At 37.6% G+C, this 22,198-nt stretch overlaps 1 protein-coding gene across 1 annotated transcript in view; it reads left to right on the top strand.

The window, feature by feature from the left end:
• Positions 1-22,198, top strand: part of NUP205 (nucleoporin 205) — a 77,652-nt gene that overhangs the window by 38,891 nt on the left and 16,563 nt on the right. Inside the window, exons 23-33 of the mRNA XM_005679502.3 lie at positions 2,294-2,408; positions 6,770-6,919; positions 7,501-7,572; positions 8,144-8,301; positions 8,749-8,829; positions 10,102-10,293; positions 10,774-11,041; positions 11,145-11,243; positions 18,423-18,571; positions 19,521-19,712; positions 20,935-21,056. Coding sequence (XP_005679559.1) covers positions 2,294-2,408; positions 6,770-6,919; positions 7,501-7,572; positions 8,144-8,301; positions 8,749-8,829; positions 10,102-10,293; positions 10,774-11,041; positions 11,145-11,243; positions 18,423-18,571; positions 19,521-19,712; positions 20,935-21,056 — 1,598 coding nt within the window. The remainder of the gene's footprint in view (positions 1-2,293; positions 2,409-6,769; positions 6,920-7,500; positions 7,573-8,143; positions 8,302-8,748; positions 8,830-10,101; positions 10,294-10,773; positions 11,042-11,144; positions 11,244-18,422; positions 18,572-19,520; positions 19,713-20,934; positions 21,057-22,198) is intronic.

The following is a 22,198-nucleotide window of genomic DNA, read 5'->3' as shown; positions in this document are numbered from 1 at the left end:
ACGAAAGAGGCATCCTTTACCTCTAGGTTTATACTTCACTGTGTTTCAGAAAAAAATTGAACCTCTAAGAAGAGCTTATTTAAAAATAAATCTAACGATGTGAAAGGGAAACACTCTGGGCTTTACTGACGTCTTCATCATCCAGCAGCACAGGGCCGTCTGAGGGAAGAGCTGACCCCGAGCCTTGTGTCTTTGCTGTCTTCTCTTGAACAGTGCAGAGTTTTCCTACTTGGTCTTGGAAACTAGGAAGGGTGTCAGGCAAACCCCTGTAGAGTAGCTTGTCATGCTTTTGGAATTCACTTTTTTTGTCCTCCCTCGAGCAGTATTAACCTCCCCCATATCTTGGAGCATCTGTTCTTCTATCCTCTTAACTTACCATCTAATATGAATAACTTGATTTTGTTTTGAGAAGTTCAGTATTTATAGTGTCAAAAACAATATAATATCAAAGCTGTTTGAAAGACAAGCATATGTCTACAAGTATTTAAGCGTTACCTTGTGTTCCCTTCCTGTCTTTTCCTTGTATATATTAAATATATATTTACAATTTTGCGTCCTTCCCTCCCCCCGAGGGAGGGGAGAAACTTTCTATGTGCTACAATATAAATTACACTTAGGTTGTTGCCAGTTTTTTACTCTGCTTTACTCAGTGACTTTAGTTATGCTTTGTTGTTTTGTATTTTTCTTAAGACTGTGTTTCTAGATCTATATTGAATTTACATTCAGTTATTACTAATTTTATAAAGTCGCAGAGAACGCTGAATTGGTGAATACTGAACCATTGCTCTTTGGGAATACATAGGATTAAATTTGCACAGGGGATTCTTCAGTTCAGTTCAGTTCACTTGCTCAGTCGTGTCCGACTCTTTGCAATCCCATGAATCACAGCATGCCAGGCCTCCCTTTTCCATCACCAACTCCCAACTCACATCCATCAAGTCGGTGATGCCATCCAGCCATCTCATCCTCGGTCATCCCCTTCTCCTCCTGCCCCCCAATCCCTCCCAGCATCAGAGTCTTTTCCAGTGAGTCAACTCTTCTCATGAGGTCACCAAAGTACTGGAGTTTCAGCTTTAGCATCATTCCTTCCAAAGAAATCCCAGGGCTGATCTCCTTTAGAATGGACTGGTCGGATCTCCTTGCAGTCCAAGGGACTCTCAAGAGTCTTCTCCAACACCACAGTTCAAAAGCATCAATTCTTCGCCGCTCAGCTTTCTTCACAGTCCAACTCTCACATCCATACATGACCACAGGAAAAACCATAGCCTTGACTATATGGACCTTAGTCGGCAAAGTAATGTCTCTGCTTTTGAATATGCTATCTAGGTTGGTCATAACTTTCCTTCCAAGGAGTAAGTGTCTTTTAATTTCATGGCTGCAGTCACCATCTGCAGTGATTGTGGAGCCCAAAAAAAGTCTGACACTGTTTCCACTGTTTCCCATCTATTTCCCATGAAGTGATGGCACCAGATGCCATGATCATCATTTTCTGAATGTTGAGCTTTAAGCCAACTTTTTCACTCTCCTCTTTCACTTTCATCAAGAGGCTTCTTAGTTCTTCTTCACTTTCTGCCATAAAGGTGGTGTCATCTGCATATCTGAGCTTATTGATATTTCTCCCAGTAATCTTGATTCCAGCTTGTGCTTCTTCCAGCCCAGCGTTTCTCATGATGTACTCTGCATAGAAGTTAAATAAGCAGGGTGACAATATACAGCCTTGACGCACTCCTTTTCTTATTTGAAACCAGTCTGTTGTTCCATGTCCAGTTCTAACTGTTGCCTCCTGACCTGCATACAGATTCTCAAGAGGCAGGTCAGGTGGTCTGGTATTCCCATCTCTCTCAGAGTTTTCCACAGTTTATTGTGATCCACACAGTCAAAGCCTTTGGCATAGTCTTAGATCCCAATAATTATATCAACTAATTAACATATAACCTTGGTTTTTAGAAGTTACTTCTGAGTAATTTGCTGCTAATAATAGTTAAAATACTAAAACTTATTTTTAAACTACATGTATATATGTTAATATATTTAGGGTGATTTTAAAAGATTAGTCCTATAAGAATGTTGTTAGCATTCTCCAGTTGCATTTTTGTATATTTTGAGTTAGGATGCTAAGAACTGCTTGTTACTCTGCATTTTTGTTTTATATATACATTATGTTTATCCTTTTTGCTTTAGTTGTTTATGGTTCTTAGTTTCCACTTAATAGATTTAAGTTCAACCTTTTTATTTAAATCTGTAATATAAAAAGCTAATTTGGGGATTTTCTTATGTTACTGTAATTCTGTAGGTGATTTACCAGTTATGTGCATGCTCTGATACATCTGGTCCTACTATGAGGTACTTGAGAACCAGCCAGGACTTCTTATTTTCTCAATTGCAGCATTTGCCATTTTCTAACAAAGGTAGGACATTTTTCTCCCTTACTATTAAAACAAATATATAAAGTCTGTGTTGAGTGATTTTAATTTTATAACATTTTGGGGTAGCATTTGACAAGTCCAAGTCTATGCTTAAACCAGTAATGATAAAGAAGTTAATCCAAGCCTATGCCCCAACCAGTAATGCTGAAGAAGCTGAAGTTGAACAGTTCTAAGAAGACCTACAAGACCTTCTAGAACTAACACCCCAAAAAGATGTCCTTTTCATTATAGGGGACTGGAATGAAAAGTAGGAAGTCAAGAAACACCTGGAGTAACAGGCATATTTGGAGTACAGAATGAAGCACGGCAAAGGCTAATAGAATTTTGCCAAGAGAACACGCTGGTCAACACCCTCTTCCAACAACACAAGAGTAGACTCTACAAATGGACATCACCAGATGGTCAACACTGAAATCAGATTGATTATATTCTATGCAGCCAAAGGTGGAGAAGCTCTATACACTCAGCAAAAACAAGGCTGGGAGCTAACTGTTGCTCAGATCATGAACTCCTTATTGCCAAATTCAGACTTAACTTGAAGAAAGTCGGGAAAACCACTAGACCATTCAGGTATGACCTAAATCAAATCCCTTGCTATTAAACAGTGGAAGTGAGAAATAGATTTAAGGGACTAGATATGATAAACAGAGTGCCTGAAGAACTATGTATTGAGGTTCGTGACATTGTACAGGAGGAGGGGATCAAGACCATCCCCAAGAAAAAGAAATGCAAAAAGGCAAAATTGTTGTCTGAGGAGGCCTCACAAATAGCTGATAAAAGAAGATAAGCTAAAGGCAAAGGAGAAAAGGAAAGATACCCATTTGAATAAGAATAGCCTTCCACAGTGATCAGTGCAAAGAAATAGAGGAAAACAATAGAAGGGGAAAGACTAGAGATCTCTTCAAGAAAATTAGACATACCAAGGGAACATTTCATGCAAAGATGGGCTCAATAAAGGACATCTGGTATGGACCTAACAGAAGCAGAAGATATTAAGAAGAGATAACAAGAATACACAGAAGAATTATACAAAAAAGATCTTTATGACCCAGATAATAACGATGGTGTGATCACTCACCTAGAGCCAGATCCTGGAATGTGAAGTCAAGTGGGCCTTAGAAAGCATCACTACGAACAAAGCTAGTGGAGGTGATGGAATTCCCGTTGAACTATTTCAAATCCTGAAAGATGATGCTGTGAAAGTGCTGCACTCAATATGCCAGCAAATTTGGAAAACTCAGCAGTGGCCACAGGACTGGAAAAGGTCAGTTTTCATTCCAATCCCAAAGAAAGGCAATACCAAAGAATGCTCAAACTACTACACAATTATACTCATCTCACTAACATGCTAGCAAAGTAATGCTCAAAATTCTCCAAGCCAGGCTTCACCAGTGTGTGAACCGTGAACTCCCAGATGTTCAAGCTGATTTTAGAAAAGGCAGAAGAACCAGAGATTAAATTTCGATTGGATCATGGAAAAAGCAAGAGAGTCCTAGAAAAACTTCTACTTCTGCTTTATTGACTATGCCAAAGCCTTTGACAGTGTGGAGTACAAAAAACTATGGAAAATTCTGAAAGAGATGGGAATACCAGACTTTCTGACCTGCCTCTTGAGAAACCTATATGCAGGTCAGGAAGCAACAGTTAGAATTGGACATGGAACAACACACTGGTTCCAAATCAGAAAAGGAGTACATCAAGGCTGTATACTGTCACCCTGCTTATTTAACTTATATGCAGAGTGTAGCATGTGGAATGCTGGGCTGGATGAAGCACAAGCTGGAATTAAGATTGCTGGGAAGAATATTGGTAACCTCAGATATGCAGATGACACCACCTTTATCGCAGAAAGCAAAGAAGAACTAAGGAGCCTCTTGATGACAGTATCAAGAGGAGAGTGAAAAAGTTGGCTTAAGACTCAACATTCAGAAAACTAAGATAATGGCATCCGGTCCCGTCACTTCATGGCAAATAGATGGGGAAAGAGTGGAAACAGTGTCAGACTTTATTTTGGGGGGCTCCACAATCACTGCAGATGGTGACTGCAGCCATGAAATTAAAAGACTTTTACTCCTTGGAAGAAAAGTTATGACCAACCTAGACAGCATATTAAAAAGCAGAGACATTACTTTGCCAGCAAAGGTCTGTCTAGTCAAAGCTATGGTTTTTCCAGTAGTCATGTATGGATGTGAGAGTTGGACTATAAAGGAAGCTGAGTGCCAAAGAATTGATGCTTTTGAACTGTGGTGTTGGAGAAGACTCTTGATAGTCCCTTGGACTGTCAGGAGATTCCGCCAGTCCATACTAAAGGAAATTAGTCCTGAATATTCATTGGAAGGACTGATGCTGAAGCTGAAGCTCCAATACTTTGGTTACCTGATGCAAAGAACTGACTCATTGGGAAAGACCCTGATGCTGGGAAAGATTGAAAGTGGGAGGAGAAGGGGACAATAGAGGATGAGATGGTTGAATGGTATCACCAACTCAGTGGACATGAGTTTGGGTAAATTCCTGGAGTTGGTGAGGGACAGGGAGGCCTGGCATGCTGCCAGGCCATGGGGTGGCAAAGGGTTGGACTCGACTGAGCAACTGAACTGGGATAGCAGTTTTAGCATTTGTGGAATTCTGTCCTCATTTTATTACTTTGTTTCTGTGTTCCTTTGTTTTTGTAATTTGTGCTTGAGAAACTTGATGTTTTAACTGTCAGCATAAAATTATTTTCAAATAGCCTGTTAAGGATGGAATTTTTACCATCAGAATTTTAAAATTGTGTTTAAGGGATAAGAAAATATTTACGTAAGATTTCAGAGATTTTTTTTTTTTGAGTGAAATTGTTTTGTAAAAATCTGTGTTTTACTTTGTTTCTTGTTTATGATCAGGTCTTGAAATGAAAAATAGGAAGCTAATTATGATAGAAACTATACCTTTAGTTTATTGACCTGGTCACACAGTTATCCAGGCTTCCTGTGTTTTATAGGGTTCTATTTTATGTAATTTTCTTTTTGATCAATTTATAACAGTTTTCTTAGTTTATATTATATCTAGCCAGTGATCATTTTATTGAGGCTTTTTAAAAGTTTATTTTGTATCATCTTTATGTTTTAGGAAGTCTAGGCTCACAGATTTCATAGTAAGTTGCCATTACTGGTAATTGTCAACTCTGCTTTGTAAGGATTTTTTAGAAAGCTTGTATTTGTTTATTTTCGACTGTGCTGAGTCTTCATTGCTGGGAGGGCTTTTTTCTCTCTAGTTGCGGTGAGTGGGGCCTTCTCACTAGGTGGCTTCTCTTGTGGAACAAGGGCTTTAGGGTGCCAGGACTTCAGTAGTTGCAGCTCCAGGGCTCTAGAGCACAGGCTCAGTAGCCGTGGCGCACAAGCATTGTTGCTCCTCAGCATGTGGGACCTTCCCAGATCAGGGGTGGAACCCGCGTCTCCTGCATTGGCAGCAGGATTCTTTACCACCGAGTCGCTAGGGAAGCCCCTGCTTTACTTCTTTGGGTATGGTGTGAGAGATTGGGAATTACCTAATGGCAGAAGAGTTTGACTTCATTTTCATAATCAGTATATGTTATTTTTAACCCCAAGATATTGTTTATAACAAAATTTTTAAGAAACCCTTTTTTATTCCTAATAGGAAAAAAGAATTTCTATCTTGCGTATCTTGCTGTCTACTTTTTAAATATTGATGTAGCTTTGCTTGTAATTATTATTATTAGCAGTAGTAGCAGTGTTTGTATGTTTATAAAACTCATAATTTAAGACTTCAAAGCCAGGCATATTACAATAATATTGGATTCAAAAACTTTTATTGTATAAGTGATTCCCAGTCCTAACTATATGTTAGACCAAAACGGCATTGATAATCTCAAGATAGCAGAAAATTTTGCATTTTAAAGTTATGCAAATTATGTATTTATTTTAGTTTTTAAAATGTATTTTTTTCTGAAATAAAAATCAGATTTTATGATAGTCTTTTTTTGTCAAGATAAATAGTTGAAAAGTACTTGGATTATCTTTTTAAGTATTAAATTCTCTATTAATGTCAAACTATGATAGATCCAGAATTCTCTAGATCTGTGTGAAGTTATTCTAGCAACAGAAACTTGATTCTCTTTTGTTCTTCAGTTGCTTTTGCTTACCTTTCATAGACATACACTGGCTTATTTTTTCTCTTGGCATCTGGTTTTTTCTTTTTTAATCTTATAGAGTGGCAAATTATTATGGTGCATAGTTTCATAAATTATTGACTATGTTGCATGGGAAAATACTGATGAGTTACAGACTATGTCTGTTCTGATTTTGTGTCGTATACTGGGAAACTAAACATATATATTTAAATTCCAGAATATGAAATATCTATGCTGAACCAGATGTCATGGCTGATGAAGACTGCCTCAATAGAACTAAGGGTAACTTCTTTGAATCGCCAGCGCTCACACACCCAGAGGCTCCTCCACCTCCTGCTGGATGACATGCCAGTGAAACCCTACTCAGGTGAACATCTGCATGTTGGCATTTGTGTTGCCGTGCTGCTGGCTGGGCTGTGTGAATGCAAGTGCAAATCTGAGTCTTATGGTTAGTCTGTGATTGTAGGCCAAGCATGTTCTTTCTGCCTTTAGAATTTTTTCCCTTCAGAACACGAAATTAAAAGTCACCCATCATTGCCATTTTATTATTGTTAAAAGCATTCACATTTTGCTCTATTCATATACACAAATACACAGTGGAGTTTGTCACGCTGAGCCAGCATGACCCAAGATATTCTAATATGTGTTTTACATGCAAATTAAGCACAGACTTTTCTAATCATCTCACAGGCATGATTGGACCCTGCCTCTTTTAGAGTTCTGATTATGCTTTTTACATTTGTGAAGTGGATCTGATAGAAACAGAAAGAATTAGATGAATGTTGTTGATAAGTTCTCATCATCTTTGCATTTTAATTATCCATTTGCAAGGGGCTCTTTGACCTAGAAACAATGACATAGAAATATAATAACCTGATATTTGTTATTTCCAAATAAATTTTGTGAATGTGTTCTTTTTCTGATCTTTTATTACTGATGCTCCAACAGATGGGGAAGGAGGCATGGAAGATGAAAATAGGTCTGTCTCTGGGTTCCTGCACTTTGACACTTCTACAAAAGGTAAAGCTCTTTGAATCTGTAATAAATTTGTAAGTAAGTGTTAGTCACTCAGTCGTGCCTGACTCTTTGCAACCCCGTGGACTGCAGCCCACCAGGCTCCTCTGTCCATGAGATTTTCCAGGCAAGGATACTGGAGTGGGTTGCCATTTCCTTCTCCAGGGGATTTTCCCAACCCAGGGATCGAACCCAGGTCTCCTGCACTGCAGGCAAATTCTTTACCGACTGAGCTACAAGGGAAGCTAGATATGTATATATTAAATTGCTTAAAATTTTAGGAGGTAATTAATGCCTGTATCTGCAAATTCTGAACTGATGTTGAAAAGCTATGTGAAAATTATTTGTCAACAAAAAAATCTTTTTATAGCAAGATGATAGCATGGGAAAAACATTTTTGCAAATGAATGTGTTAGAAATAAAATCCAATTTAGATTTCAATACAGTCTTCAATTTCCAGACTGAGGCCCTTTCTGAACATAGATATAGTACTGTCTTTGAGAGTGAGCTGAGTACTGTGGTTTGCTTTTCTCTTCAATGTCCCAGCTAAAGTAAAATGACTTTTCATTTTTTCTAGTACGTCGCAAAATTCTCAATATTCTCGACTCCATTGACTTCAGTCAGGAGATCCCTGAGCCTTTGCAGTTGGATTTCTTTGATCGGGCCCAGATTGAACAAGTTATTGCTAACTGTGAACACAAGAATTTACGGGGACAAACAGTCTGCAATGTCAAGGTGAGCATTGCTTTAGAGTGTGTGAAGTATCAAGTGGTTCACAGTCTTTGAGTCATTAGGAAAAAATAACTTTTTTTTTTTTTTCTAATGGAGGTGTTGGTTTATTAGACTGTGGTTTACACTTTTCAAGCAGCAGTGAAAGAAAATTGAATAGCCTGCACTAATTTTATCTGTTAGGTTTCCCATCTCCTTCGTGTTAGTAGTCATGCCACCCAGCTGTCACTCAGGGTGGTTTTAATTATTTAACTCTCTACCAGGTAGGTGGTAATGACCTGACTAGTAGGAAGAAGATATCCTGTGCATTTGGACCAACTTTCCTGCCACAGAGGCTCTTTGGTACTACTCTCTGAAACTTTCCCCTCTAGGGCAGTTTAAAGTAACTGCTAGGTTATTGTTGTACCAGTGTCGGGAATGATCTTATTTTTCTCCCTTCTCTCAATAATGTAGCTTCTTCACAGAGTTCTTGTGGCCGAAGTGAACGCCCTTCAGGGTATGGCAGCCATAGGACAAAGACCTCTCCTGATGGATGTAAGCCCTGCTGACACCTTTTAACTCCTTAAGCTACTTAAATCGCCAGTTAGATGACAAAACAGCGAACTGACTTCTAATTCATTATTAGGAAACAACTTAAAAATTAAAAGTCACTCGTCATTGCCATTTTATTATTGTTAAAAGTATTCACATTTTGCTCTATTCATATACACAAATACACAGTGGAGTTTGTCACGCTGAGCCAGCATGACCCAAGATATTCTAATATGTGTTTTACATGCAAATTAAGCACAAACTTTTCTAATCATCTCACAGGCATGATTGGATCCTGCCTCTTTTAGAGTTCTGATTACGCTTTTTACAGTTGAGAAGTGGATCTGATAGAAATGGAGTCTTTCACTTTTGACTTTGTAATGTTAAAAGCTGAACTGAAGTTAATGTCTTGATGCCAGAATAAAAATCATATCCTTTCTGCTAAGCTAGTTGAGGATTTACAACCTTTTCATATTGTGTAATAGATTTTACTTGTTCCCAGTCAGTGAGGGAAGAGTCATCACAAATGGGGAGATATGGGTCAGAGATTGAGTGGGAAGGACCACATATGTGGAAACACAGCTGGCTAGGCCAAAGCCAGAGGCAAACAAATAGAAGACACATCGAGAAAATGTGCTGTCAAACTTGGGTTTTAGGGAGCTCTAGTGTAACAGAGTCGGAGAAGGCAATTGCAACCCACTCCAGTACTCTTGCCTGGAAAATCCCATGGATGGAGGAGCCTGGTGGGCTACATTTCATGGGGTTGCTACAAGTCAGACACAACTGAGCGACTTCATTTTCACTTCTCACTTTCATGCATTGGAGAAGGAAATGGCAACCCACTCCAGTGTTCTTGCCTGGAGAATCCCAGGGACGGGGGAGCCTGGTAGGCTGCCATCTATTGGGTCGCACAGAGTCGGACACGACTGAAGCAACTTAGCAGCAGCAGCAGCAGTGTTACAGAGTAAGTATAATAGACAGTTGAAAGAAGAAAGAAGATGGGGTGAAAAACTCATTTCCACCCACATCACCTCTGCCACCCATCTTAAACATACATGCACACACACAGAGCTTTATTATTTTTTTATGAAAAATAATATTCTGGCCACCAGTGTAACATAAAAAGTTAATCTGCTGTTTAGCAAGCATGTGGAAGCTTTCCAGAGGGTACTGTAAATGTTTTCAGATTAACTGACAGGGTTAAAAATAGCGGTCTATTGGTAAGACTTTATTTGTCTAAGTGTTAACCTTGCACTTCAATTTCTGCGGCTGTAGGAAATCAGCACCATACTCCAGTACGTGGTAGGAAGAAACAAATTGTTGCAGTGTCTTCATGCAAAACGGCATGCTCTGGAGTCATGGCGGCAGCTGGTAGAAATTATCCTGACAGCCTGTCCCCAGGACCTCATCCAAGCAGAGGATCGCCAACTGATTATTCGTGATCTTTTACAAGATGTGCATGATAAGGTGACATGTTTCCTAAATTACTGTATGCTGCTGAACAAGTTTTGATCCCATTTAAATATATAGTTTGCCCCACCTGTTTTTCCATTTTAGATGTGGAGTCAGTAGAGTTGAGCAATGCCAGTGTTACTGTACAATAATGGCTCTCAACCAGAGTGTGTGTCAGAATTCCCTAGGGAGCTTTTTAAAAAATTTACATTACAGATCCCTACCCTAGACCTATTAAATGGGAGGTTCTAGTGGGGAGGCCATTATGTTAATTTCCATTAAAAACCTCTAGGGAATTCTGCTAGGGCTCCCTTCTGGTTAAGAACATTTTACTCAGCATCCTATTTAAATTTCTTTCTATGTATTAGCTTTTATCTTTGAATAGGACAAATCGTTTTTAAAATCTTGGGTAGTTGAAAAGCTGTGTGTGTGAGACACGTTAATGACTGTAGCTGAAAGCAGGGCCCTCACTGTGGTTTGTCTTTCTGCTTTAAGATCCTGGATGATGAAGCAGCGCAGGAATTAATGCCCGTGGTAGCAGGTGCTGTGTTCACCCTGACCGCTCACCTAAGCCAAGCCGTTCGCACAGAGCAGAAGCAACCCTTAGTCTTGGGACCTGGAGAGGTCCATTGTGCTTTCACTCTTGATAGCTCTTTCACCTCGCCTCCGCCCACAGAGAACCCAGTGGTGGGGTTTGCTTCTATTGGAGATTCTTCACTTCACATCATATTGAAGAAACTGTTAGACTTCATTTTGAAGACAGGTTTTTTTTTGTTTGTTTGTTTAAATTTTCTACAAATTACGACTTCTGTATTTGTTTTAACTTTAATTTGAAAAAAGATTTTTACTCTGCTGTATCTTCCTAGGTGGTGGATTCCAGCGAGTAAGGACACACCTGTATGGCTCCCTGCTTTATTACTTGCAGATTGCCCAGAGGCCGGATGAGCCAGATACCTTAGAAGTGGGTAAGTGCTAATCTTTTCTGTGTTTAGAGATTGGTTACTTCAAATTTTTTTTTTGTTTTATCACCTTTTCACCTTTTGGCTAAGCAAAGCTATAATAAATGAGTCTTTAAAGAATCATTAAAGTACTTACTATAAAGTCAAAGGAAAATGTTTAGTTTTGTAAAATTGTGGCAATAGGAGCTTCCCTGTTGGCCTAGTGGCTAAGACTCTGCACTGCCAATATAGGGGGCCCAGGTTTGATCCCTGGTCAGGGAACTAGAGCCCACATGCTGCAGCTAAAGGGCCTGTGCGCTGCAGCCAAGACCTGGGGCAGCCAAGTTAAAAAAGAAGGGAAAAAAGTGACAGGAGTACAAAAGTAATGTAAGCACAAACCTTCAAATACGACTTTAGCTTACATATTTTTGTAACTCCTGCTCACTTCTGGTCCCATTAACAGTACATGTCTTTTAAAATAGCTGTCATTCCGCAGTATAGAAGTCAAGTCAGTTCAATCACTCAGTCGTGTCTGAATCTTTGTGACCCCATGGACTGCAGCACACCAGGCCTCCCTGTCCATTACCGACTCCTGGAGTTCACCCAAACTCATCTCCATTGAGTCAGTGATGCCATCCAACCATCTCATCCTCTGTCGTCCCCTTCTCCTCCCGCCTTCAATCTTTCCCAGCATCAGGGGCTTTTCCAGTGAGTCAGTTCTTCGCATCAGGTGGCCAGAGTATTGGACTTTGAGCTTCAGCATCAGTCCTTCCAATGAATATTCAGGACTGATTCCCTTTAGGATGGACTGGTTGGATCTCCTTGCAGTCCAAGGGATTCTCAAGAGTCTTCTCCAACACCACAGTTCAAAAGCATCAATTCTTCAGTGCTGAGCTTTCTTTATAGTCCAGCTCTCACATCCATACATGACCACAGGAAAAACCATATGCTGTCTAGATTGGTCATAGCTTTTTCTTCCAAGGAGCAAGTGTCTTTTAATTTCATGGCTACAGTCACCATCTGCAATGATTTCAGAGCCCCAAAAAATAAAGTCTCACGGTTTCCACTGTTTCCCTATCTATTTGCCATGACGTGGTGGGACCAGATGCCATGATCTTAGTTTTCTGAATGTTGAGTTTTAAGGCAACTTTTTCACTCTCCTCTTTCACTTTCATCAAGAGGCTCTTTAGTTTAGTATAGAAGTAACATTTATTTAATCATTTGCCTCATTCATAAGTAGTTAAATTGTTTCTAATTTTTTACTATTACAAAAATGCTGCATTGAATATTCTTTTATATGACTATATATTTCTCAAGAAGGATACTTGATAGTGGAATTTCCATATGAAAGAGGATGCACATTTTTATTTCAACAGATTCTACCGAATGGCTTTCTACCAGTTTAAACTCTCACCAATAGCATACATAAGTCTTCTTGTACTTAAGGTGAAGGTTTTCTTGAGTAAATGTCACGGAGTAGAATTTCTTGGTCAGAAGGTCTGCGTATTTGAAATAATGATAGAGGCTTTGTAAACTATAGTTTGTGTATGTGTGTGTGTGTGTTTATTTTTTTCTTTTTTGACCATGCTGCTCACTTGTGGCATCTTAGTCCCCTGACCAGGGATTGAACCTGGGCCTTTGACAGTGAGAACATGGATTCCTAACCACTAGAGCACCACAGAATTCCTATATAATTAGCATTTTAAAGTAAGAGTAATTATATATAGTCTTTGATTGCCATGTTTGGAAAATGTTTTTAACTGTTCAAAACAGTGATATTTAAGAACTTGTCATAGGCACCTTCTTATAACCTTCATAAATATTAATTTTGTATACAGATTCTTAAAAACGCTTTTATTCTTATACACTCTGTGTATAAGACTCAGATTATCTCATATTATTCTTTACTGGCTATATTTTTTGTATAATATCCTTAAAAGGTAGTAATAGCCAAATCATGCATTTATGGGAATGTCCTACTGGCATAAATAATGCACAAAAGTAGTTTTAGGTCATTAAAAATGATACTTCAGAGAAAGTTTTTGAACAAATAGGAGCTTTTTAAGAGTGATAATCTGCCAGCATACCTCCCACATTTTCCTCTTGACTTATAAAAATTTTAACATTGGATTTAGTTGAATTGGGAAAAATCATCACTGAACCACTAGGTGGAGCTTTATAACATGCTTTATAAGAAGTTATTACCAAGATGTGGTAAAAGTAGTGTGACCATAAAAGGAAATTCTCCTTTGTTTTTAATTTTCAAATGATCTATTTTTGGAGCAGTTTTATCCCTTAATTAATTTTTTCTTAGTCATAATTACTGCTTATTTTGACTTGATTTAGGTAGCAAAGTATTTTCTAGATACTATTACTTTTAATTTTCAAATTAGAAATATTAAATTTGAAAACTCTTAGCATACATTGTTGTGCAAGACACTGTACATACCTTCTGTTGTTTTAAAACTAAAAGTGAATTTTAATGTTTACATACTTAGTTTTTCATACCACTTTTACTTTATTTTTACATAACCATATATATTGAATACTGGGCAGACATTTTCCCTGTTTGGTAAAATAGGAATCTGACTTAGAGAGGTTAAGTGACTTAGTTGTATGTGACATCTGAGAATTAGAATTCAGTTTTCTCAATTTGTAACAGAATTCTCCTGACCTTGGGACATCACATCTTCATCTTTTTATTTTATCTTTTTGTAATCTGTAGTTTTTCCTTACTCTAATTTGGTAGAAAATGTCACCAATATATTTGTAACTTATATCATGCGTGACTAATTTCTAATAAGTAAAGAACATCTACAAATCAATAACCCAACAGAAAAATGAGCAGAAGATATGAGCAGACTGTTTAAGGAAAATGAAATTCAAAGGTCTCTTAAACTTACAGTTAAGTTTTTGAAAATCCTTATGGGTGGATCCTATCGCCTTGAGCTGCCAATGCTGTACGTCTGGGGAGGAACCAAAGTATATGTTTTTTGACAAAATTATTTTGAGAATGTTATGTGTTTCCCTAATTAAGAACAGTGTAGTTGAAATCTGACATTGCTTTTGCATATGTAATTCCTGGGGGTTAGCTGACAGCTATTATTGTCATAAATATCTCTCTGCATTCTTTTCACTTTTTATTTTCTCTCTTTTCTACCAGTGACCACTAGAAACAAAAAGTGGATAATCTGACCAGAGCTTAAATGTTTAATATGAACCACGATTATTATATTCTTGATTTTTTAATTGAACTGTTTCTTATATTCTAGTATTATAAAAAATTTCACATTTAAAAATAGATTGATGATGACAAAGATATATATTTTCAGCATATTTTTAATCAGATTAATGTTTTCACTAGAAGTTGATAAAGCCAACCTATAAAGTTATGTTGACAGCTCAGTGTGGAGGTGCATCCTCTTTAGTTTCATTTCTGAGATTAGCCCTGTTTGACTGTTTTGTTCTAATTTCCATAAAATGGATTTTATTGCTTTAAACCAGATTCGTTTTTAACTTTTTATTTTCTAGGAGCTTAGCATTCAACTTTAATTTATAATTGATTGATGAGCTGTATGGAAGATGTCAGTTTGAATTCTTCATTTTAAAATTGTTTTCGCAATTTTAAGTAGTTTTAATATGTTTTTCTCATTTGTTCTATTTTCTTCTAAATTGGCTTTTCTTTTTCTTTAGTTTTGACAAGTTGATAGTATTCAGTAAATAAGAATGAAAAATTATAATAAGAATGATGAATTTTCTGCTCTGCTCATAATTCTTTTGGGCTATTGTGACTTTTGATCAGATTTTTCTTGTTGTGCTTTGTTTATGAAATTGTAATATCCAGTCATCTATTTAAAGGAGACTAGAAAAGATGATCTATTGCTGTTACTAAATTTTTGAGAATCGTATCATGAGATTTTCATTTTATGGTCTAGGTGTTAATATGCTCTAGAATCATAGTACAAGTACACCTATGATTTTAGTCATGAAGTAGTGGGACTGAAAGGATTCCATAGAGCATCGTGCCTCTTGTTGACTCTGTTCTTTTGCATCCAACTCCAATAAGTGACTTAAAAATACCTACTACAGCTGTTGTGTAGTAGGTGCAAACTTTTTGCTTAATGTGAATTTAGATGTACATTTCTCACCAGTCCTTTTGTTTTACAACCGGAGTCAGATCTTAGGACCTTAGAACCTGACTAAAAATAATCAGGTATTTAAAAAATAGCATTTAGCTTTTCTTTTTTATTTAAAAATAAGTGTTGATTGAAGGAAATTTAGGACATGCTAATAAATGAAAGGAAGAGGAAAGTCACACACTCCACCCTTCCAAGATAACTGTCAGGACATTTTGGTTATAGCCAACCGTCTTTTTGTATTGGTTTGTATCTTCCTTTTTCTTTCTACTTAGTATATTATGAGCTTTCCCTCTCTCGGTTAATAACATTTTAATGCTTCTATAGATTTTGCCACTTATGGATATGTAGCAAATGCCCTACCCATTTTTAGATCCTTAGCTTATTTCTAGTTTTCACAATACAAATAAAAATTAGTAATCATTTGGTGGTTTATTATTTTAAGTTGTTCCAGAAAGCATGAATTGGGTTCTTGCTTTCATAAAATCTTATATCCTAGTAGAAATGGCAGTATACGTGCTTATGAAACAGTAAGCCTTAAATTGGATGATATAAAGTGGATGCCTGCAAACTTTTTCTGTAAAGGACCAGATAGTAACTATTTTAGGCTTTGCAAGCCATATGCTCTCTGCTGTAAATCCTTAACTCTGCCATTATAGTACAAAAGCAACCAGAGACATATGCTATGTTACATTGAAATTTTATTTACAAAAACAGGTGGGAGATCACATTTCGCCCACGGGCCTTAGTTTGCCAACCCCAATTATAAATTACAAGTTTTACAGGATTTAAGAGGAGAAAGGAAATCAAGGATTTTGCTGGACTTTTCTGGTTGGGTTGCATTTACCTAAGAATAAATGGGGGGCTTTTCAGTAAGGCCCAAACTAGGAAGGAGTAAAGAATCAGGCCATAAGCAGGGGAGAGGGTTGATAGCAGATTAAGCCAATCTGAGATGGTAGGACCATATTATTAACGACCTTGAAAATGAAACTATAGTGTTAGAGCTAGTAGAATTAAGCAATAGACATTTAACATTTTTGAGTAACTTGATAAGAAGTTCGTAGTTTAGGAAAATATGTGTGGCGGTGATTTATATGGTATGTTGGAAGAAGGGACAGATTGAGTAGAAGAAATCATTTTGGTGATTTCTAATGAATTAATTTATCCTCTTAAAAGATAAGGATTTTAAAGAAAGGCCTTTTTAAAAAAACTATGTTCCATTATGATTTATCATAGGATATTGAATATAATTCTCTTGAGTTATACAGTAGGGCTTTGTTGTTATCAGATTTTTTTTATTTCTAGGTAGTGCTGTCAATAAGTAATATTGAAACTCTGAGATCTGTTCACAGTTTGAAATCAAATATTTCTTGGATACTTAACTGGTCTTCTTCAATCCCTTGTTTTTCAGATTTCACTGTGAGGCCCCAAGGTTCTTGCAGGGGTTCCTCAGGGGTTTTGGGGAAGAATCTCTAGAGTGATATGCCAGCATCTCTTTACCCTCATTTCAGTCAGAATGTTTGAGCTAAAGAATTCATGGCTAAAAAGCATTACACCTGTAAAGCGATGGCTTTCAGACTTGCCCAAATTCTTGACTCACATAATTTTGTGGCAGTTTTGTGTGTAGAACAGGAGAAGCTGTATCTCCTCAGATTAGGTTCCTGAGAAGCCACTCACCATGGAACAACCCCCTGAGGGCATCTGATGGCCTCTCTGGAGCAGAGTTTCTAAACTTTCCTTTAAGCCGTCAATCAGTCAATGATTCATATTTGAGCTTCTCCTCATGTGCTAAGTAGACAGGACACAATCCCATTGTTAATAAGCTTACGTTCGATGTGGTCGATGTGGGGAGACAGGGAACAAGCATGGAAATCCATCTCCCCCTCAAATAACATTATTTTAGTAAATCTAGCAAATAAGTACTGTGGAGAAAATAAAATAGTACTGTGATATGTTGTGTGGGGGATGGGGGAGGAGGGAGTATTGGATGTATCTGGGGAAGTGATATTGAATAGAGGCTGGAATGGTGAAGACAGGAGGTAGCCAAGCTACGATCTGGGGAAGAATATGGAGAACAGTTAGTGCAGAGATCCTGAGACTGAAGTAAGTGCTGAGTTTGAGGGACAGAACGGCTAGTGTGGTGGTAGTGTAGAAGTGGAGAATGGAAGGAGGTGAAATAGAAAACTAGATGGGATCAGATGACCTAAGGAAGTTACATGAATGAGAAGATTTATAATCTCATACCCTCCTTTAACACTATTGGAAATGAAATATGACTAAAATAAAACTAAAGTAGTGATGAAAATATTTTAGGGAAAAGTATCATTAAAACTCTGAAGATTTGCCTGCTGCAGACTTTATAGTGAAATATAGACCACATTGTGGCATTATTTATTTTTCATGATTATGTCTGCTTTGTTTTATTCTCCATTCTGAGCACCCTGTCTTAAGAATTTTTCCTCAGTTTGAAAACTGATGCCATCATCCTAGTTGGGGAAAATCATAAGATTAGTTTCAGCTATATTGCTTTATGTAGTATATTTATGAAACTTTTTTCTAAAAGATTTTCAGAAATCTATGTAAAATTTATAATCCTATCTTTAATTATCATTGTACTTTGAATTAAATTTGAGTTGTCTTCATAATGAATATACCTTTTCCTTTTTAGTAAGTATTTCAATTAAAAAGTATAAAAGAATAAAATATCTGCTTTTTGGAAGTGGATCTTTGTCTGCTTTGTACCTGATCCTTTGTAGCCAAATTCTCATAGATCTCAGTAAAAAATAAAACCAGATCAATTAGCAGAACAAATACAGGAATTGGTTCTCCTGGAGCCTCTAATTCATTTTGATTTCTTTAAGGATAGTTTCTCCTTTTCCTAATAGCATTGTTATCTCAGTGTACGTGCATGGAGTAGTGCATTGTGTTCTTGAAATTTACCTGCCCAGACTCATTGGTTGATGGGCCTTTGTGCACAGGCATTAATGGAAATGTATAAGGTATAATTATTCAGTTAGCAAGCTATTTTTTTGCTGGAGTGTTTCATATGTCTTCTCTTGTAACCCTTTAGCCAAGAAAACCATGTGGGAAAGGCTGACTGCCCCTGAAGATGTGTTTAGTAAATTACAGCGAGAAAACATAGCCATCATCGAGAGCTATGGTGCCGCCCTCATGGAAGTGGTCTGTCGAGATGCTTGTGATGGTCATGAGATTGGAAGGGTACAATAACTCCTGCTCAGTATTGTACTTGGACAGATATTTTGACTTTGTATTAAGGCATAAATTGGATCAACTTTTCAAGTGGATGTTATATACTGGGAATTATTTTTTATAATATATTTTAGTGAATTTTCTTATTTACTCTAATTTGGAATTTATATTTTGTTTATTCATATGTTTCATTCACTTACATTCATAATCCTTATTAGTTCAGACTGGGCCCTCAGAATAATCTTTTTGCTGATTTTGAGATTTGCCTTACACTGGTAGAAACAGCAGAGGTACTGGTTAATAAAGATCCTTGAATAAGAGAATGGGGGTAAATAGCTTTTATATTGAATATATCTTTCTCTGCTTTTTTGAGAAGTATTTACATTTACTTACATTTATGTATCTTTAAAATGTTTTGTCATACTGGTGATAATATATTGAGAAGATAATTTCCTACTGATGGAAAATCACGTAGCATTTGAATCATGTAGTGTGCTCTTAATTATGTTAAAAAACAGTATTTGGGAAGAAATAGGCCAAAGTGGTCTTGTTTATCAGATAGTGTATTTTCCATATTTTTGTTTTTTGTTTTTTTGTGTTTTCTACAGTGAGCATGTAACACTTCACAGCAGGGGAAAAATGCTATTTTTAAAAATCAATTTCCTCCTTTCCTCCAACAAGTAATGTTTAGATTCTGTTAAAATATGTTTAATGCTATTATTTTAATGTTAGATTTTGTTTCAGAAATGTAGCTTTACCCTGAACATTTTCGTTTTATTAATAAATCAAGATTCTGGATACATAGCTTTCAACTTCTCAAAAAAGAAGGAGAGGGTTGTATTGCATGCAACAGTTCTCCTTGTAAGAAAACTTTTAAATGTTTCCAGGTAAAGGGAGTTACTGCTGTTGACTTGGTAGCCATCTCCACATTTTGGACTTTGATTTATTCTTCCTTCAGATGCTGGCGCTGGCTCTCCTTGATCGAATTGTCTCTGTGGATAAGCAGCAGCAGTGGCTCCTATATCTGTCTAACAGTGGCTATCTGAAGGTGCTTGTGGACAGCTTGGTAGAAGATGACCGTACTTTGCAAAGCCTACTCACTCCACAGCCTCCCCTTTTAAAAGCCCTTTATACTTATGAATCCAAAATGGTAAGGCTTTATGTTCACTTGAGGTTAGATCAGCAGGTCATTTCCTGTTGAAGTTAAAGCTATATTAAAGAAAATGAATGTGGCCTACGTTTCTAATATTTTTATCATACATGCGTAATTTCTGAGGAGTTTTAAGTTTGGGTACATGTGCTAGGAATGCATCTTCTGAGCGTGCAGAGTTGAGTTGAAACGGTCCTATGAAGGCTGGCTGGGTGCTGAGACTGCTGCTCACTCACTGTTGCTGGTGATGCCAGAGCCACGTGACACTCAGTGCTCCCTGAGGAGGCCAGTGAGCATGCATGTCCTTCCCGAAGAAAGTCAGCCTGTGCCTGTTGCCTGATGGAGTTCCACTGTACGTGTGCTGGCTCTACTTTAAGCACAGGATTTTTCAGTCTCCTATATATATTTAATTTCCTTTCCTCCAAATCTTGTTTTAGTTTCTGTTTCCTCCTGCTTAAGAATGCCACGAATGTCGCAATAGGAGAAGCACTAAAATCTTAGATTGTTCATTAACTCTGTTTTCCCTCCCTCCTTCATTTATTCAACAATTATCTGGTAAATATCTGTTATGTGCCAGGTATTGTGTGAGGTAGTAGAGATACATCTGTGAGCAAAACAGCCTTTCCTGCCCTCCATAAGCCCATGTGATGATTTTACTTGAATGCGTAACCCATGCAAGGCCTGTGTGGCACTTCAGATACGCTGTACCATTTATTCCTCATGAAGATCTTATGGTGAAAGTGAAAGTCGCTCGCTCACGTGCAACTCTTTGTAAACCCACGGACTGTACAGTCTATGGAATTCTCCAGGCCAGAATACTGGAGTGGGTAGCCTTTCCCTTTTCCAGGGGATCTTCCCAACCCAGGGATCGAACCCAGGTCTCCTGCATTGCAGGCGGGTTCTTTATCAGCTGAGCCACAAGGGAAGCCATAGGGGTATAATGTGCCCCTTCCTAGCTAGTCACCAGTAATTACAGATTAGAAATGTGCTATGATGGGGACATGTCTGGTGGTCCAGTGGTTGAGAGTTTCCCTTCTAGCGCAGGGGGTGTGGGGAACTAAGATCCCACATGTCTCAGGGTGTGGCCAAGAATTAAATAAAAACAACATTGTAAATCAACTATACTTCAGCTTAAGAAATGTGCTATGAGAAAGCCTCATTTTTATATGAGACCCGTGACTGCAATCTCTGTACTGATGAATTTTGTTCTGTAACTTCTTAGGCATTTCTCACAAGAGTGGCCAAGATTCAGCAGGGTGCTTTAGAGCTGCTGAGGTCTGGCGTGATTGTGAGGCTGGCACAGTGCCAAGTCTATGACATGCGCCCAGAAATGGACCCACAGGGGTAAGTGTCTGTATCATTTGGCTTTTTTTAAGTTACCAGTAAAGGTTTATTAAGGAAAAAGATTTTTAAGCATAATTTTGCCCTTTATAATTCTGTTTGATTAGCACTCTCATCTTAATGGTTTTGTTTGGTCATACCCCCCTGCCATTTGATGCTAATAAATGAAAGTTCCTGGTCAGGGTGAAAGTGAGTAGAGACATGTCTGCGTGCTCAGTCGTGTCTGATTCTTTGTGACCCCATAGGCTGTAGCCCCGAGGCTCTGCTGTCCACGGGATTCCCCAGGCAAGAATACTGGAGTGGGTTGCCATGCGCTCCTCCAGGGGATCTTCCTGACCCAAGGATTGAACATGTGTATCTTACATTCCCGACAAGCAGGTTCTTTACCACTAGCATCGCCTGGGAGGCGAGTGCTTTTTATTTTAGAGCAGTGATGTAAGAGGAAGATGGGAGAGCATTTTGTTAGTAGATGTTACTTTCCCAAACTTTATTGTTCTGTTTAGTGGAAGTATATATTTTCCATTTGTCTTTTAAAGTCCTGTAATGAAATTATAATTTGTGGTGGATTTTCTTTCCTTGATGACTTGAGTAATATTTTATGTTTTTCTCATTTTAACATTTTGCCAGCTGCTTGCTAATTTGAAAGCTTCAAATGAAATTATTTTAAGTTCCAAACTAGCAGATTTCTCAGTTGGGTTTGAATGTGGATGTTTTTTTCTTTTTTGTCTACGTGGCTCCGACATTGTCAAGCCTATATATAGCCTACCCACCTACTATCAAATAACATTATTTCAGTTTTAGTAATTTTTTTCAAAAGATCCATTGCCAAATTGTGTGTTTTGAGTTTTTCAGGTTTAGCTATAGACATATTTTACTTCGAGAAAAATTAACATCACTTTCTGAAGTTTTAAACATGCGAGTTTTCACTTTCACCTTAGGTGAAGGGGATTACGTTATATTCCTCCCTTCATGATGTGTCATTATTGCCCATCTTTGGAAAGCCTTTCTGTTATCTCTTTTTATTTCCATATTCTGCTTTCATTCCCTTCTCAACAGGCGATCATTTTTTTTGGGTCCAAAATTTTAAATAGAAGTATTCACAGTAAGCAAATAGTTTATTAATACAGTGGTTCTGAGACCTAAAC

Source organism: Capra hircus, chromosome 4 (assembly GCF_001704415.2).
Source record: "Capra hircus breed San Clemente chromosome 4, ASM170441v1, whole genome shotgun sequence".
In the NCBI taxonomy this organism is placed as follows: Eukaryota; Metazoa; Chordata; class Mammalia; order Artiodactyla; family Bovidae; genus Capra; species Capra hircus.
This window is presented reverse-complemented; position numbering and strand designations above follow the sequence as displayed.